The sequence below is a fragment of the Argiope bruennichi genome, chromosome 3 (assembly GCF_947563725.1).
Source record: "Argiope bruennichi chromosome 3, qqArgBrue1.1, whole genome shotgun sequence".
NCBI lineage: Eukaryota > Metazoa > Arthropoda > Arachnida > Araneae > Araneidae > Argiope > Argiope bruennichi.
This window is the reverse complement of record NC_079153.1, coordinates 93517636-93536107: the sequence shown is the minus strand read 5'-3', so window position 1 is coordinate 93536107 and position 18472 is coordinate 93517636. Positions and strand designations below refer to the sequence as shown.

The 18472-nt window shown below is 28.4% G+C and overlaps 1 protein-coding gene across 1 annotated transcript; it reads left to right on the top strand.

Annotated features, from left to right (window-relative positions):
• The first annotated feature begins 1979 nt into the window (after positions 1–1979).
• LOC129963699 (uncharacterized) lies at positions 1980–7095 on the top strand. The gene is made up of 5 exons (XM_056078211.1): positions 1980–2057; positions 4145–4195; positions 5164–5201; positions 5935–6403; positions 6816–7095. The coding sequence occupies exons 2-4, from the start codon at positions 4171–4173 to the stop codon at positions 6364–6366; spliced, it is 495 nt and encodes a 164-aa protein (XP_055934186.1). The 5' UTR covers positions 1980–2057; positions 4145–4170; the 3' UTR covers positions 6367–6403; positions 6816–7095.
• The last annotated feature ends 11377 nt before the right edge of the window (positions 7096–18472 follow it).

The following is an 18472-nucleotide window of genomic DNA, read 5'->3' as shown; positions in this document are numbered from 1 at the left end:
TAAGCCAATTCAAAATGATGGAATTTATAATCAAAGCGATCTATTTTGTCTGAATTTGTATAAATGAATGACATAATTTTAATACAACATAAAGAATCAAAATTTGAATCACATGCTAAAAACCACTGACATAATTTTGAAAACATTAACTTTAATGCCTTGAGACTGACAATACAGAGGGTGCTTTTTTATTGAACTTACAAATGCAGAGGGTTGTTAATAGATATTAAGAATAACAAAAATCGCTTGTTCCACTGATGCTCATTATTGGGATGTGGATTTCTTGAGTCTGAAGTTCTCAGGCATCCAAATGTAGATCAGGTTGGGAAAAACCTAAGCATTTTAAAAATTCAAATAATAATCTTTTCATTGACATTAGTTTGATTTTTTTAATATGAACAATAGCATTCATTTTGAAAAAAAAAGGAAAAGAAAGATAATAAGGATTAAAGATAATTTTAAGATATATTTTTAGGACTATAACGTACTGCGAAGAAAATATTTTCTGCTTATTTAAGTGCCCTTCTTACTTCATCCATTAATTAACGTTGCTCAAAATTCAATCCAGATTCACAATTTCAATAAAAGACCATACTCAAATTTCAATAATCTAGCTCGCTGTATAATAAAATTATTATGCTTTCGCTTACAAAAGCCTTGGAATAAATAATTCTTATTGAATACTGGTTCTGAATTTAATGCATGTAAAGTAAATTTTCTCCATCCAGACAGGGTGAAGACATCTGAGACAATTAGCTATTGTTTTCACATGCCCTTGAGAAAATACTGGAATAAATCCAAAATAACTCTTTCTGAATTAATGAGGACTAAAATCTTTATCAAAATCTGTAGGTCAAGATTTTTGATGAGTATACACTTTTTCTACAATTACTTTGGATAAAAGAAATTAAAAATAACTAGATAATGATAGATAAAATAATATGTTTTTGAAACAGCAGCAATATTTTTCTATTCTGATGGAGGGTTTTTTCCGAGAAAATTAAAAAACTTTCTTATTCGATAACATTTAAAAATCATGAATTTACTTATGAGTTCTAATTTAATAAATTATTTATCAATATAAAGAAAAAATTATCGGTTTCTTTAAAAAAAGTTAATTTACCTTTTTATAAAACATGTTTAGATACAAATTAAAACATGCATTTTAAATTAATAAATCATGAAAATTTTTTCATAACAATTTGTCTTAAAAATTTTTTTAAATGACAAAGAAATCATGATTTTGTTGACTAAAATTTTTTTTCTCCATTGATACAAAGCAAAAATTTACTACAAAGCAATAATTTGAAACAAAGCAAAAAATCATAATTAGTTTTTAATAAAATTACTTAGAGTTTTTAAAGGAAAAGTAAATAGGCTGAGAAAAATCATCTGCCAATGATTTGTTAAAAATCGTTTAAAACAAATCGTCTGCTTCATTTCTTGAAAGAGATAAAAATAAAAAATAAAAAGAAAAACGACATATTTTTTTCGTCCAATTTGATTTTAATTTTCAGATGAGAATTTGATTATGTGTGAAACTTTGCTTATGTATGTGTCCCTTTCATCAAAATGTATATATTTCAAATAAAAGGAAAAATATAAAGCTATACACAAATTTAAAAAAAAAGAAGAAATCAAGAATTTCTAATTCATTATCACATGATTCATAAACTATCAGAGCCAGAGGAGAAAAATTTCAACTCAGGTAACTGAAGATTCTAACGCCCCTTTCTCATTATCTTAAGATGACGAGCTAAAGATGAACCAAAAAGCAAAAAAGATCTGCTGATTCTAGGTGGTTTTGAAAGGAAAAAAAGTGAAAGCAACTTTCATTTTTACTCTTTCCAACTTGTAAGGATGAGGAAGAGTTCCTGACATACTTGTGGTCAGTTTGCATCCCTGTTCTGATTGGTTGTTCAACCCGTTTTGTCAGATAACTTGCCGATGGTCTCAGGTATAAAATGAAGCATTGGTGGGATATTCTCTCATCATCTGCATCCCTTTTCTTCCTCGGATTGGTGAGATACAGTTTCTCTCTCTCTTCTATGATACAAGTGAGTATTGGTTGTTCACTTTCAGTATCTCCTCGCTTCACTTTGTTTTAAAATTGAAGATTTTCAAATTTTTCCTTGGGATACTTAAAGGGAAATCGTGTAAAGGAATAATTGCGAAGTATTTTTTTCAATATTTATCTTTACATTGAAAATGCGGATTTAAAGAGAAAATTTTACTCTTTTTTAAAATTTTCTATAGAATGAAGCTTCAATGAAAGTAGTAATTGTGAAGCACATTTCATTGTATTTAAGAGCACTTTAGCAAACAGATTTCGAAGTTCTGAATGTCTATTCCTGTTTAAATATATGTGTATTTTCAGATATAATATTACTGATTATTTTAGTTGAATTGAAATATTTAGCTATTATGCTTTTATCTGGTGCCTTGTGAGGGTTTCACTGTGTCTTGGTGTTTTTTCGCTCTCTCTCTATATATATGCATATGTAATATTTGATCGTGTTTAGATATTTTAGCATAAATAAGAGTCTAAATAGCCCATCAATAAATAATTACCATTTTCTCTGATAAGTTATTAGCAAAGCGATCTTCATAGAAAAATTGTAAAGGCTTATTTTAGGCTTATTATTAATTTAAAGATGTGAGCCACAATATTCATTCTATTAATGGAAAAAGAAAGCGAAAAATATTCCACTCTAGTAAATTCAAACATATATATCAATTACAATAGGAAAAATTATGTTTGAAGGAATTCAACATTGGTGCAATAATCTGAAAATTCAGCATTTGAAGGGATTGTTAGATAAACCGGATGATTGAACTGAAGCTATTTTAATAAGGGCAATAAATTAAAAAAAGGCTTTTTTGAACTCTGAATAGCACACAGAGCAAAAGATTCATCATGTGTGATAAAATAATCATTGTTCTATTTAAAAAATTATAGTCTTAATGACAGCTTAAGAAAGTAAAGTTTATTAATTAACGCAATACACTGATTACTTTTAAAATAAATTTTTTTTTTGAAGAATTGCATGGTTAATATAAAATTCATTCAGCGTTAAAGAATCGTTGAATTCATTTATAAACTTTCGAAATAAAAGAAAATTATCTTTCTCCATTTGTTAAAAAAATTTAGAAATTTTTATCTCAATAATTAGTTGCAATCAAAAGTAATAATTACTAGACTTTATTTTAGCTTTCTATAGAACAAATATAAAGAATGAGTATTTATTTTTATATAACAGAATGTATTTTCGGTGATTTTAATATTTGGTCAATCAATTTGAAGTGATCTTATTCATATATCATAAGTCTCTATGATTTCCAAGATAGAGAAACTAAATATAATTTTTGAAAGTCTAATATTACATCTTTTAGATAAATATATGGAATTTCCCCTTTATATATAACACCAATGTGGTCTAATTTCCCTAAATAGTTCTTTTAAGAGGTATATTCCGTTTGGTAGACTAGGATATATTGCAATAGTTCACAGATTTAAAGAGCAAATTTACAGGTTTAAAAAAGGAAACTGAGCAGTAATTTTTTTGCATTGTGTTTGTATGAAGTTATAGTGAACAATTAATCAGTTGACATTAAAATTCATCCAATTTTATTTCGTAACAATAAATACCATAAAGTCTCCAAGACCTCTACATTAAAATGTCTTATGGTTATTGTATATGTCTCCAAGATTTTTTTCATTTTATTTTGTAGATAACAATTAATGTAGGACTTTCAAGCACTGTACATTTAGTGTTCATATGCAGTATTCATATACAGAGTTCATATTCTGTGTGTGGAACCTAGATTTGTTCACCTTTATTTCGTAACTAGTAAATGCTGTAAAGTGTCCAAACTCCATAAATTAAAAATTATTGTGATTAGAATGGCACCAATTGATCTTTGCTGATTATATATATCTGGTTCGTTTCCTTATTTCCTAGTCGCAGACTGCTCTACAATTAGTAGATTCTTTTTTTTTGTGAAGAAATCTCTTAATTAATCTCATTCAAAATTGAATATTATAATCTATTTTTGATATCATGTAGTTTATTTCTTATACTGTATCAACTATACATTAATTTAAAGAAAAATTCAAATTTGATTTTAAAAAATTTCTTTACAGATCCTCAAACTTCCTTTACTTTCAAAATGAAACTGTCCATCGCATTAGTCTGTAAGTACTTCTTATAATTTTCTCTCAATTGTAAATTATAATAATTATTTATATCTCGACGTTTTAAATCACCTTCTTTGATTAAAAAATTACTCTTGTTCCATATTTGTTGAAAAAAATAAGAATTTTGAGATTTATGATTATATTTAAACATATCTCTTTTGAAAATAATAATAATTTATAACGTATTTCTTAAGGTTAGTTTATATAGTTAATCATCATAATTGTAAATAAGGAAAAAGGCAAAGATGCATATTTAAAATCCGTTTAACATGCCCCCCTTTTTTGTAAGATTTTATGTTATTAATTAAATTGATTAAGACGTAAAGATAGTATAGAATAGTTAAGTAACTATTTTCATTGTCTTTTTAGTATGTAAACAGAATGCAGCCACAAAAAATAAAGTTTTGTATTAATTTTGCAATGAAGAATGAATCTCGTAGTATCTAAAGCTGCTTTGCATTCAGCAGCCATTAAAAAAACTATATAAATTATTTGAGTTAAAAATTCAATTGTAATTTTGTTTTAGAGTAAATAAAGCAATTATTTGATTTCTTTTATTTCCTTATTCTTCTATGCGTTAAGTTAAAAATTTTCGTTTCATCAAGATGACAAAAAGTAAGCTTTCTAATCTAATGCAATAATTCACTATCCTTTATTCGTTACGAAATTTGTTATTTTAACTTTCAAGCAATACCTCTAATAATTAAAAAAATTGTAAGTATTTTTCTTGATGATATTCGTTTTTAAGATGAGATATTTGTTTAAAGCGATATACTTTTTTAATATTTAATAACAAAATATTTTAACATTCGGAATGAAATAAAATAATTTTTATATTTATTTAATTTCGATTACAGAAAAGTGCGTCTCCTGTATATAAAGAAAAGAAGATAAAAATTTCATATTACAAATATTATTACTGTTTTATTAAACTAAATTGACCATATATCTGGATTTTCTTTCAGTTTTGTCCACATTGGCTCTTTCACTGGCTGCATCTAGAGTGAGTATAGTTTGAAATAAATATTCATAAAAAGTAGAGATATGTGAAAAAAGGATTAATTTTCTGAAACCATAAAAGTTTTAAAGATTTTTTTACGGACATTAAATTTTAAAAAGTGTATTTTATTTTACAAATTAGACGTAAATATTTTTATAACAAATAATGCTTTTAAATATTAGCAATAATGCATTTCTCTTTGTTGGAATTATTTTTATTGTATAACTTATAAATAAAAATCTAATGTACCTTTTTTATGTCCAAAGATTATTTAATAAAAGAGGATAAAAGGCAAAACTAACGTTTTGTCGTTTTATTATTTAATGAATATTGGAAATCCTGTAAAAAAAACTATAAATACGAAGTCTGAGAACACATTCGAAAAATTTTGTTTGTCGTTTTGTAACGTGCAAAAATTAGTTTAAAATTTTAAAGAAGTTGTGCAAAGTCTTTAAAAAATTGATTAATTAGATTTATTGTTTACTAATGAGTGGAAAATCTAATTTTCTATATATCAAATTATCATTTCCAAATGCATTTCATAACAGCAAGTTATTCAATAGTATTTCAAATACATGTTAAATTATATCACAACTCAAATTATCTTTAAAATTATTTCACAAAAGCTTACTAAATAGTTCAACTACTTTAGAGTTATTTATTAAATGTTGGAATACAGCTTTATATTTGATGAAAATTTCAACATTTTTTTACTCTATAACATTTTGCTTTACAGTCCAAGCGTGCAGCCTATGAACTTCCGGATGGAGCAGAACTCATTGTCGGAGCCGTGAGAACAACTTTTGTCTGCAGTAACGAGGGATACTACGCCGACATTGATAACAATTGTCAGATCTTCCACGTCTGCCACACCGCTGTCCATGCTGATGGAACATCCGAAATGCTCCAATGGTCCTTCATGTGCGGTAACCAGACCGTCTTCAACCAGTTTTCATTCACTTGCTCTAGCTACGAAGATGCTGTTCCTTGCGGAAGCTCTGGAGATTTCTTCTATCTGAATAACAATCTGCATGCTGGACCTAATGTATTCTTCCATAACGAACAGGACGTTGCCAGGGCAGCTGCTGTTACTCCTGGAAGGCCAGCACAAGGCCAGCCACCAGTGGTACGTCCCCCTACAGGAGGAAGACCCCCATTTAGAGGTTAAATGAAATTTCCAACATGGTTCGTTCACTATTTGCTCGGTATGTTAATTTCAGTTCTACTTTCTCATAAGCTTTTTCACTGATTTTGTCCTAAATTTTAACTACGAAATCTTCTCACATAAAGTGACAAAATAAGTGCACACTTTTTTTTGTTTAGTTAATAGAAATTTTCTGTATTGATATGGAAGTAATTTTGGGTTGATACCTGTTTATTTTAATAAAAAATTTAAAACTAAATATTTTGTACAGTCGATTTTTAATTTCCTAGAAGGAATTTTAGAATTTAGTAGAATTTTAATTAAGAAGCATTCATTGTTTGATTTCCTGGGCAGGAGATCATTGACTCATGAAACTGTGTGGTTATGAAAAATTTTCTTGCTATATTAAATCACTTTTATGATTCTATTCTTTTTACCGATTAGAGTAATAAATAATTTTCATTCTTTTATAGATTCACTAAGGCCCTGGTTGCAGGTAGACTTCCAGCTGGCTGACATCGGTCATCTGCCTTCATCTTCCTAAGGCATCTGCTTAGTATAGATCTGCTTTTATATAAGATGTGTTTCCAATGCTTCTGTGGAGGTTGCTTGGGGACGACGGAGGATTTTAACATGGACACTTGTAAAAAAGCTTAACTGTTCATTTGCAATTATTTGTAAATAAGAGCTTGTATATTATGTGTTTTATAAAAATTGTTATTTGTTGTTAATAAAATGAGCATTTGAAATGAATTAACTTTGTATTTTTTTCTCAATCTCATGGTTTTCTTGAATACTTTTATCTATGTGTAAAAAGAACAGACATTCCTTTAATAATTGAATTTACTGCAGTTGAATTTAGGGATAAAAACATAAGGGATAATTTACAATATCTACTAATTTGTCATATCATTTTTTAGAACTATTTCTTTCTGATTCAAGGCATTCTTTATCTCAAATAATCTCCTCAATTTATATTCGAAAAGTGTTTGTATTTATGTAACACAATTAAATAATTCCTTATTCACCATTCAATTAATATAACATCAACTTATCTTTGCCTTATCCTTTTCTCTTCTTTTTTACTAATCCATTCATTCTTTGATCATCTGCTTCCTTTCAATTCAAATGGTGGCATTTCAATTCCGTTTATGTATATTAAATAAATTCTAGCTAAAAAGTTTATCTATTACCTTCGCATTTCCTATTCTTTGCCTATTAAATATTGTTTTCATTTTCTCAGCCCTTGATGATAGTTTCATTCTTATGTTATAAGAGCTACCTTTAAGCTCACTATCTTTATTACATAGAAAATAAGTACTTTTCATAAAATCCTAAAATTTTAAAGTCAGACCTTTTTAAAAATTGAAAACCATGCATTAATGCTAGAAGCGAATGGTGAAATATAACCACAGATGTGTTATCCAAAAGTCATTTATATATTTTAATTTTTTTTCTAAATTTATTCAGTTCTCGCATTTTATAGGAATAGTTTTCCAAATGAATGTTTGCATATTAAAAAAATTAATACACTATTAACATTACTTTTATTTTTGAGTTAATATGATATTTTCAGTTTAGTTTAGAATTCAAATGATGTATTTTCTGTTAGTTATTGTTGCTCTTTGCGAATAATTGGGATTAAAGAAAAGCATTTATAGTTTTAATACTTTAAAAATCCGAAAATTCCCTAAATATAAATGCTTGAAAATTCTGATTTAATTTAAGATTAAGGGAATTAAATCCGATCAAATAAAACCTTTTCAAGTTGTCGATGATTATAAAATCTGTTCTTCAAAAAAAATCATTACCAACTTTCCTTTTTTTTCCAAGTTTATCAACAATTGAAAACAAAGAAATCTAACCTATTTAATTTTTTTTCTGTAAGCTGTTGATGCTTGTTAAAGAATTTATGTTTCAGTTCTTTCACAGTGCTAGGAAATGACGTTTAAAACTATTGTGACGAAAAGAATCAGAAATATCTTTGGTATACAGCTACAATACAAAAGAAAGAGATTGAAACCATTCGAAACAAACGATGAGAATTGTGCTTTTTTTTTCAATTATTTACTTCTTTGTCCATTAGAGTGCTTAATTTGCAATGCAATATAAGAAATATAGTTATGTATGATGGCATATATTCTGTTCGAATACCAATGATAAGACATACACTAATATCCCAATGAATGGATGAGGCGAATTGGGAATTAATTTCCATCCTCTCTGGATTTGGACAAAGAAATCAAATACATGAAATATATGGTATACCAAACATTTATGGATTTCATTGAATATCTATCAAAATAGAAAACTTTTATCTGAATCATGGAAACTACCAACTGACCATTCATCATCAAACCAAATTTGTCTTTTGGATTTGTCATATCTATTTCATCACCAACAACTCCATCAATTCTACAAACATATAGACGTTTTGATTCCTTCAACATGATCAACTAGAATATACACATTTTGTAAAAAAATCTGTCTTCGGTGATTTGAAATAAGTTACTTTCTCTATACTTGAAATCTTCATCTCTTGCCGAAAAGAATCAAAATCATAATTTTGAGATCCCTCTATTGATACCAAGGTCTCATCTTCCTTATCCTCGATATAGTTGCTTGCTTTCTGTAAATAAAGCCAAAGGGTTTCATGTTATTAATATTAATAATCAATTACCATGCGTGAAAAATAGTACCATGTAGACTTAAATGTATAAATGTCAGTTGTTGATTTATGATAATATATATACTTTAAAATAGCGAAGGTCGCTATTCTGTTATTAGGTTTAAATTTTTTTCTATTATAAAATAAAATGTTCCAAATAGATAAAAGATATGTTTCTTTTACATAAAAATGCCCCAATTATCATGCAATGAAAATTATCAGTGATAAATGCAACGATAACTACTTACTCAGAAAAAAATACAAAAACAAAATTGTTGTTCCCTCAAATTCATTTTATCCTCTAGATCCAAGAAATACATAATTGAATAATTTGCCAGAAACATTAGTAAAGAATGAATAATGAAAAATTGATGAGATATATTTAATGAATATTTTTTGGAGTATTAAAAACATTTTTAAATAGAAAATTCTCCAGAAAGTTTTCTGAGTTTCCATGTATTCCACAATACCATATTTATCATGGTTCAAAATTTAATAAGAAATTATAAATTCATCACTTCTGTGTTTTTCTTCTTACTCTTATATTAGAATGAATGTATTGTAGACTTATAATTACAGAAAGTTAATGGACTTTTTTTCGTTTAATCATTATATCTTATATCTTTATTATATCCTCGCTTGCGTTTTTATCTGAGATTTAAAAATTATAATATGGAAATTGGTCGCTACATAACTTTTTTCGTAATGCTAAGTCCTTTCAGATACATACTACTTCAGAGTTTTGTCCCAACTGCACAAGCAAGTCTTACCTTCAGTTTGTAAAGATGGCAGTATAATAAGAAAAAAAAACATTATTAAGTAAAAAGGAAAACAATCCATATGCCATTTATTTTTCAAGATGCAAGTGTGCGGCATCAAGAGGATCGATGTTTCAGCATGATCAGCATGTGTTAGTATGGTTTATGACATTGTATACGCAAATGATGGCAACGATGATGCTCAAAATCACTTTAAAGCCCCAATTTTAATATTTAACACACAAAAAAAACGTATATTATTTATTAACGTATAACATGTAATAAAATGTATTATGTAAACTTATATATATCTAATATTTCGTATTCATTTGGTCACTATTTTATTGTCTATTGTACTATTTCTAAGGATTGAAGAGAAAAAAAAATCTATGTACCTTTGGGGAAAAAATCATTATTGTTATAATATGATTTATTTTGGGTTTTAAACTTAATGTATTGAAATTTGATGAATTTTACAAAAATTAGTTGATTGAAAATAGATTTCGGGGAAATCTAAAAATGGTGCTTTGACATCCGAGCTCATTTTAATAATAACCATCATGGTATTAAGGAGGCAATTTCAGGAATTAAGACTAAAATACTTGCAATCGATTTTCTAACTTTATCATATTTTTCAAATTGTTTCTAGTAATAGATTAATTACCCATTTTGATTTAAAAACATGATTTATTACTCTTTATTTCTTGTTTTCCTAACAATTTGAAATTTTTATCTTTGGAGTTCCTGCTCAAGATATAATTAATTTAGTATATTACATGCCTTGCTTTTCCAATATCGCCAGACTGCGAAAGAAAACATTCTTTTTGTTATGGATAGAAAACAATCTGTCCAAGGACCCTTGTTACATTTAATGTCATTTGATTCCAGAATGGCCATGAACCCGTATTAGAGACAGGCAGTTTGGCTTAAAGGTCTGGTACGTTACAGAATGATAGGCTGAAACTTCCTGACTCTTGCGTGGAATTTTAATGAATGAATTTCATTGAAAGATCCAGTTGCATCAATGATAACGAAATGATTCCTTAAAAATAATATTTCTAAGACAAACAAACTTTTAGAACATATTTATAGTTCCGATATTTACACCTTAGAGAGAGAATGCTGCTCGTCTTCTACATATACAATGCCTCTTAAATTTTGCTTTATACTGTACCATACACTGCTCCATAAACAGCTTCTTACATTACACAGTAAAGGGACACAGTAAAGACAAGGATATAGACTCTATTAACATTCAGTAAAACTACATACCAGTAGCGCTTATCGAATAGACAGAGCCATTCGATTTCGATTACATTGCTATGGATTAGAATGTTAAATGGAATGATTAGCTTAAAGCAACTACTCAAAACTTTCAGGAAAAAAAAGCTTTGAATCATATTATATATGCATGCACATATAACATAAATTAGCAACTACGTGGCTTAAAAGAAGGAACTTCTGAACTTTTAACTTCGATTTATTTCACTAAAGGGTTAGATAGAAAAGAGTCGGTGATAAACTGAGTGATTTTACTGTGAGATATAGATAAGTATTTCTTTGGCACGTGTCGATTTAGGCTAGGGAATCTTAAGTATTTTTGAGAGATATGTGCAAGTATTGGAGATTTCTATCTCTTCGTTCGGAGCATGAGAAGATGCTTAAGTCACCAGTTTTCTATTGCGTGTGTAGAATTAATTAAATAAAAAAATAGGAATTGGATCAAAAATTAAGAGAACATTTTAAAATGAAATTAGTGTGGACTAATTTAAAATAAAAATTAGGACAGAAAGTGAAATTTAATTTAGGTTTAAAAATATCATTACAGACACACACATATACAGGATGATCAGTAAAGTCCTTTAAAGTTCTCAAAATGGAAAATGGCGTTTTCGGGAAAATAAAGTGTGGTAATGTAAAGTGACTATGCTGTATTTATTGGGATAGATTGCAGAGAACCTAGCAACGGGTTAAAAAAATAATATAAAAAAATAAGTAAAAGAGATAGGCTAAAACATTCAGCTGGAAAAGTGTACGCTATTATATAATAAAAGCATAGGAAAAAGTTTTTATTATTTGTGAAACTGAAAGAAATATTTGCGATTAAAATTATAAACTTTGTGTGACTTGAAAAAGGGTTTGTCTAAATTTGAAAAATGTTTTCATACATTTTCTTAATTAAAGGCGAAATGAAGTTTAAGCATTGAAGGAAGTAAATAAAAATAATACAAAAACTTTGAAAAACATACTCAGGGGAGGGGAATTCAATTTTAACCCTTTTCCCTTAATGAAACTCTTTTCCAAGTCACGGAAATTTCATAATTTTATTCACAAATATTTCCACCAATTTTACAGATTGACCATGAAACGTTTTCCTGCGTTTTATATGGTATTATTAATTATATTTTAATTAATTAATTCAATATAATGATCTTATTAATAATATTGAGTTTTTCAAATGGGAGGTTTTGGCCGATCTCTTTTATTTTTTATGTTGCTTTTGTAATTTTCACCAATAGAAGCCACTAGTAACTGTATAATTCTTTTTTAGAAATATTTTTAAATTCTGAATGACTCGTGAGGTTCCTTCTTATATATCTATTATATAAAAAATATGTAAAGATTGCATTTTATTAGCTTTGTGATTGGTAGATAGCAAATCACTCGATCCATGTCATTTGAAGTTCGTTTTGCCGGTATGGTTTAAAATATTTAATGAAAATTATTATTGCATTGTGGTAAGCATTTATATTGCACCCGATGGTGAAATGGCTGAAAAAAGGAGAAGTAAAACTTGAATCAATACCAAATTAGTAGCAAAAAAAGTTTAAAACAATATTTATTAATTCTTTTGACAATACTGATGAATAGCTATTTTACCTTTTCCAAGTAACGGAAATTTTTCATCTCTAGATTAGCAATCGTCTGAATACCATATAATGTTAATTCTGCATAATATTTTTTTAAAAACGGTAATGGAGAGGCCAGCAATATCAGATGAAGAAAAAAATTAGAAAATGTAAAGCGAAAATCTGGCAATTTCAAAAGAAAAGCCGATCATGAAGCTGTTAAGTTGGCGACAAAAAGCAAAAAGTTGATTCAATATTTAAATATTGGAGATATAAGCAAATAACATTCTCCATGTGGGGCTTTGAATTTTGAATCGTAATTAGGTCAAAGGAAAATGCACGTTTTCACCATGGAAAGATTAAGCATTGAACGACTGACCAGTGGAGTTTAAAAATTTGCTAAATGGAACTGACAAGCATCGCTTACAATATCAAACATCGGGGTTGGTGAGGGAAAGCGAGGAGGGGACAAAGCCCTTTACTCATAGATCAAAAGATTTTCTTCTCTTTAAGTATTTTTAGGTTACGAGTAACGGCATAATAATAATTACGCAACGGACAATGCTGTGCCGGCACTTCTAACAGGTTCTTCAATGTGTTAGTTAGTCGATGATGAATGCTTTTTCTATGTATTTGTTTTATATCTACAAATTTTGATGAAATTTGGAGCATGTATTCGTCAAGATAGAAAGAAGTTAATTGTAAACATTTTAAAGTTCAAAATTTAATTTCAAAATATACATTTATTAAAATGGAAATTAATTAAAAATCAATCAAGCAAACTTTTTGATGATTTTAGTTATATCTTCCAAGATATGTTTTGGGAAAAAAAAATTTACATTAAAACTCATTTACCTTTTTAATGATACTATTTCCGAATAATTTCTTTTCTAATGTTGAGAGAGTTTTGAAATTTAAATTGATACAGATTTCCGACTGTGTTTTTATCTCTATGATGAAATTTAAACATGTTCATTGTCTCATTAAAACATTAAATGTGTTTTTGCCATGTAAAATTAAGATAAGTAATTGCTTTCTTTGGACACTATTTTTACTTTGTTATATATGTACTTTTTAGTTTGATCGTACAGCGATTTGTAGAATATTAATTTCAATAAATTTATTTTTTCTTTAATGATGCTAGTTTTATTTCTGTTGTTTTTACTCTAATTTTAATAAATTTTTGTCATTTAAATTGATACAAAACCTATAACAAAGCTGATATGCCAAAACTTACATCAAATGATGCAGTCTCATTCTTTTGCTGATATTTAAATTAAGAAAAAAATTCTTCTCACGTCATTATCAGTATTTTCTCCTTTGTTTTTGTGTTGTATAATTTAAAAAAAAACTTGCATGGAGAATAAGCAGAATAAGATTCTGGTAGAATTAAAGCAAAGATGAAGCTCAAAGTGGTAATATTAGTTTATATTAAATGAAACAGAAAAGATTCCCTTTTAATGGAATATAATATAACAGTGTTCTAGAGCACAGTACAATGCTTCTAGAGGATCGCAGTGATGGAATGACCAAGTAGTTGAACTGAGAGGAAAATTAATATATAATAAAGAGAAATATTTTAAAGCATATATATTTTAATACTTAACTAAGAGATGAGGAAAAGGTTATCACACATATATATTCTTAAAAACTTAAAACCAACAGTCATAAAAATACTGGTTAAATCACGTATATTATTAAGATACTAGTCGCCTTTAGCGATCAGATGGTTCGCTGGAGATCGCGGTTATATTTAATTTGAATCATATCGTTAAGATTGAATTGAATTGATTGAATTTTAGATAAAACCTCATGTCCATGGTTCCATCCAATTGTCAGAAATTAAAGTTGTTTTATTTTTATAGATAACACAACTTTAATTTCTAAAGTTGTGTTATCTATAAAATCTAAGTTGTGTTATCTATAAAGCATTTACTTAAATCGTTATTTAGGTAAATGCTCTGTTCATGGTACATACGTACGAAATATTTTAATGGTGACCAGATCCATGATATCAAAGGGTTATTGTGTCCCCTCCTTTTCTAAATTTATTTTCACATTTTTATACATTATGTAAATTACCTAGTCAAACAGGACCATTCTTTGGCTTTAGTACTGGACGAAAACGTCTCGATCAAATATTTGATGAAACAAAGGAAAAGACTTCAATTTTATTCACAAAAAGGAAAATATTGTCGTGAAGTATATTTAAAAACATGTTTGAAAAGTCAATGAAATCCTAACTAAAGCCTTTTAGAGCAACTAAATCGGCATCATTGAAAGTTTTTAAAATGGTATAAAAATCAATTTTATGTCGGAATATTTTCGGAAATTAGAACAGAAAATATCAAAATGTCGCTTATTTTTTAATTAATTAAAAAATTTTAAAAAGCATTCCAAGGTACACATTTCGAAATTTCAAAAGTGTATTTACAGCAAGCAAATTGGAAGATCTAGGTCTAGTCTAGCCTATAAAAGGCCAAAACACACACACACACACACACACACACACACACACACACACACACACACACACACACACACACACACACACACACACACACACACACACAAACACAATCTTTATTTAAGTAGATGCCATATTGATTTTGAAAAATAGTTAATCATTTAAAAAAATATTTAAGTAATTTTTTTCCTTTCTTGAATGTTGAAATGTTTGTGACATGACAGATTTCAGAGTGAAATTTTAAACTACAATAAAACAAAATAATAACAACTTGCGTTCAATTTCCGTCAATGAGGATATCATGAATTCGTTAGTAAGCCCAATAATTAAAAGCATTTACCTTCCTAATTAAATATTTCAAATGAATTTTAGAAACTTTTGTTAGCTATGAGATGCAATATGGCATAATTATACAAAATCTCTGTTTATTATTTCTGAATTATATATATATATATTCTTAAAGTAATTCTAAGGGATGAAATTTGTAAGAGTGACTAATTTAGACTGAATGTCGCTATTGTGTCATCCGTCGTGAATTATGAAAGAGACGGACAATACGAATTCCGAAAAACTTGTTACATCAAGGTCGGTTTAAATATTTCTAGTTTTCTCTTCTTGTGTAGCACAAATGTAGGTTAATTACTTTGTAGAGTCTTCCTGAAATGAACTCTCAGTTATTATTAAGGCGACAACTGCTTTCTCCATAATCTTCACGTTACTCATTGTAAATAACTTTTATATTCGTCATCCTCGTCTTACTCAAGAGATGATTATATAGGAATTATGTTATTATTAACACATCGATTGCTGTGTCATCCATACTCAAGTGATAGCAGAAGTTCTCGCCCAGTGTAGAATTTGATGCGAGTATAACACATCCATGTTTAGCTTATATGTCATTGTTTTAGTATGCTATTCATTATGTGAATCACTTATGATTCACTTTTACTATCTATTAGATGTTCTCTTCTCTACTTTAACTAACCTCCATCTAATAAATAAGCATCTTATTAGGTAGCGGTTTTAATCATAGGCATGAATCCCGGCAGCGAATGTGTTAACACTTTACAATCAGATAAGTAATTCGATGCATATTTATTCACCTAATACACTGTCTTATTTATTACTCCGAAAAATAAGCAAATAAAGTTATTTTAAGTTCAATTTCCCAGAGAAGTTAATCTATCTACATCTTATCACTCTGTAGGTATTTTTAACAATCAAAATAACCTCCTGGGGGCACTTCGTAATTGAGGATGAGAAACTTCCGGCATGGTGGATGGTTCTCGCCATTCTGATGGGTACACTAAAAGATAGGGGTCTCCTCCCACCGATGACGGGACGTACCTTCCTTAGGAAAGGGTTGTACCGTGGTCGATAGGATTCAACCACAGTTCTCGCCAGTGTTGCTGTAGCGGCGGTCCGGTAACTCAGTTTTTTTATCCGTGTGCCTTCGGGTGGGTCGGGGAGTTAAGTGATATAACTTAACAAAATAAATAAAAAATAATTAAATAAATAAATATCAAAATGATGCACTGTCTTGAATGGTGTCTGTGACGAGACTTCCGAGAACTAAGGATTAGAGCTTAGTCATATTCAGTAATGGAGAATTTCTATCTTTTAATGGCTTTCATATGTAGTTATTATAATCGATAGTACAGCAAACATAAATCTTATAATTTCTTTCGAATATATTTGATGAAAATGTTTGAAATAAAGAAGTATTAGGCTGATTATTTAAACCCATGAAGGTATAAATGCTCTTAGTTATTGAAAAAAAAATCACTGTGATTTTAGCTATATTTATTAAAATAATAAGTCTGAGATGCTGAAAAAGAAAAGAAAACCAATGATTACTTTGAACCTTGTATGAAGTAGCAATGAAAGTCAAGATACAGATATCAAACTGTATTTCATAACAAACAACTGATTTAATGTCTCATAGAGTTCAGTTTCAGTTGTCGTTGTATCACCCATATCATCCCTCAATTTATTTTATTAAATTACAGAAGCCCTGAGGATTGATATCAGCAGATATGTTTGAAAAAAAAAGTGAAAGTATCATTAAAGATTTTTATAAATTGAATGTATCGTTTATTTTATTCCTAAAATAATAAAATAATAGAATGTTCTTAAATTAAAAGATTCTTTTACCTTTGTGGCGTAGAATGATTTATAGAATTTTGAATTTCTGCTCTCCGATTAGGAATGCAAAATTTCCAACCAAGAGACATTTATTGACTAATTTACGGAGTAAAATTATTAAATACACTCTACAGGTAATTTTTGAAAAATATATAAAAAATTGCAATATTAAGTTACTTCTATGAATTGCTGTTTATCAATTACAGAAATAAATATTTGCTCTCTCTCTCTCTTTTATAGATTCGGCATTGATTTCGACACTCTATTATGATTTCGATCTTTTTGAGGCATCTCTATAGATTTTCTTTAATAATATACATTTCCAATGCTTCGACGGCGTCCTGGCATAGGGGTAGCGCCTATTCCCTGTGATCTAGGCTTCCCGGGTTCGAATCCCGGTTCGGGCATTGCAGTTCTTCTTCTGTGTTATGTATGTGAGGTGTGTGAATGTGCTCCCCTGTAAAAAGGAGTCGTGCAAGCAAATGTGCGAGTTTCATCTTCACATGAGCTAGAAGTCAGACTTCTGCTCTCGGGTGCTCAGGGGTCTTTACCCTCAGAAGCTACTGCACCCCTTCTCCGTGTTAACGCGGGCACGACATCATCATTTCCAGTGTTTCTGTGGTAGCTGCTTTTAGACGAAATGGAATTGAAACTTGGACATTGTAAAAATATTTAATCGTTCATTTTCAACAATTTGTAAATAAGAACAAAAATATTACAGGTTTTACGAAAATTATTATTTTTTTTGTGAATGAAATAAACTTTTGAAACTATTTAATTTTCAGGGTTTACTTGCCGGATTTCAATCTGCGTGCAAACAGAACAAAGCTTTCATTTGCTATTGAATTTACTAAAGTTGAATTTAGAAATGGAAACATGAAGGGTGATTTACAATATTTATTTATTTGGTATATAATTCCTTACAATCATTTCTTTCTAATTTATAAATAATATAAAAGAATTATATATTATCATCAGAAGTTCAGAACTATACTGAAATAGTTTTTGCAATGTTAATTTCTTGTGTAATAAATAAAAATCCTCACGAAAATAAAATTTTTAATATTTAGAATATTTCTTTGGATTTTACTAATATGTAATAATTTAACAGATGAAATATTTTTTCTCTTAATTGAAATTTAAGTAAAAAACTTCTCTTATTTATCTTCTCAAAAATATCGTGTTTTATTTATATTTTATCACAGTTTTTATTTCACTATTCCTAATATATGGACAACAAACT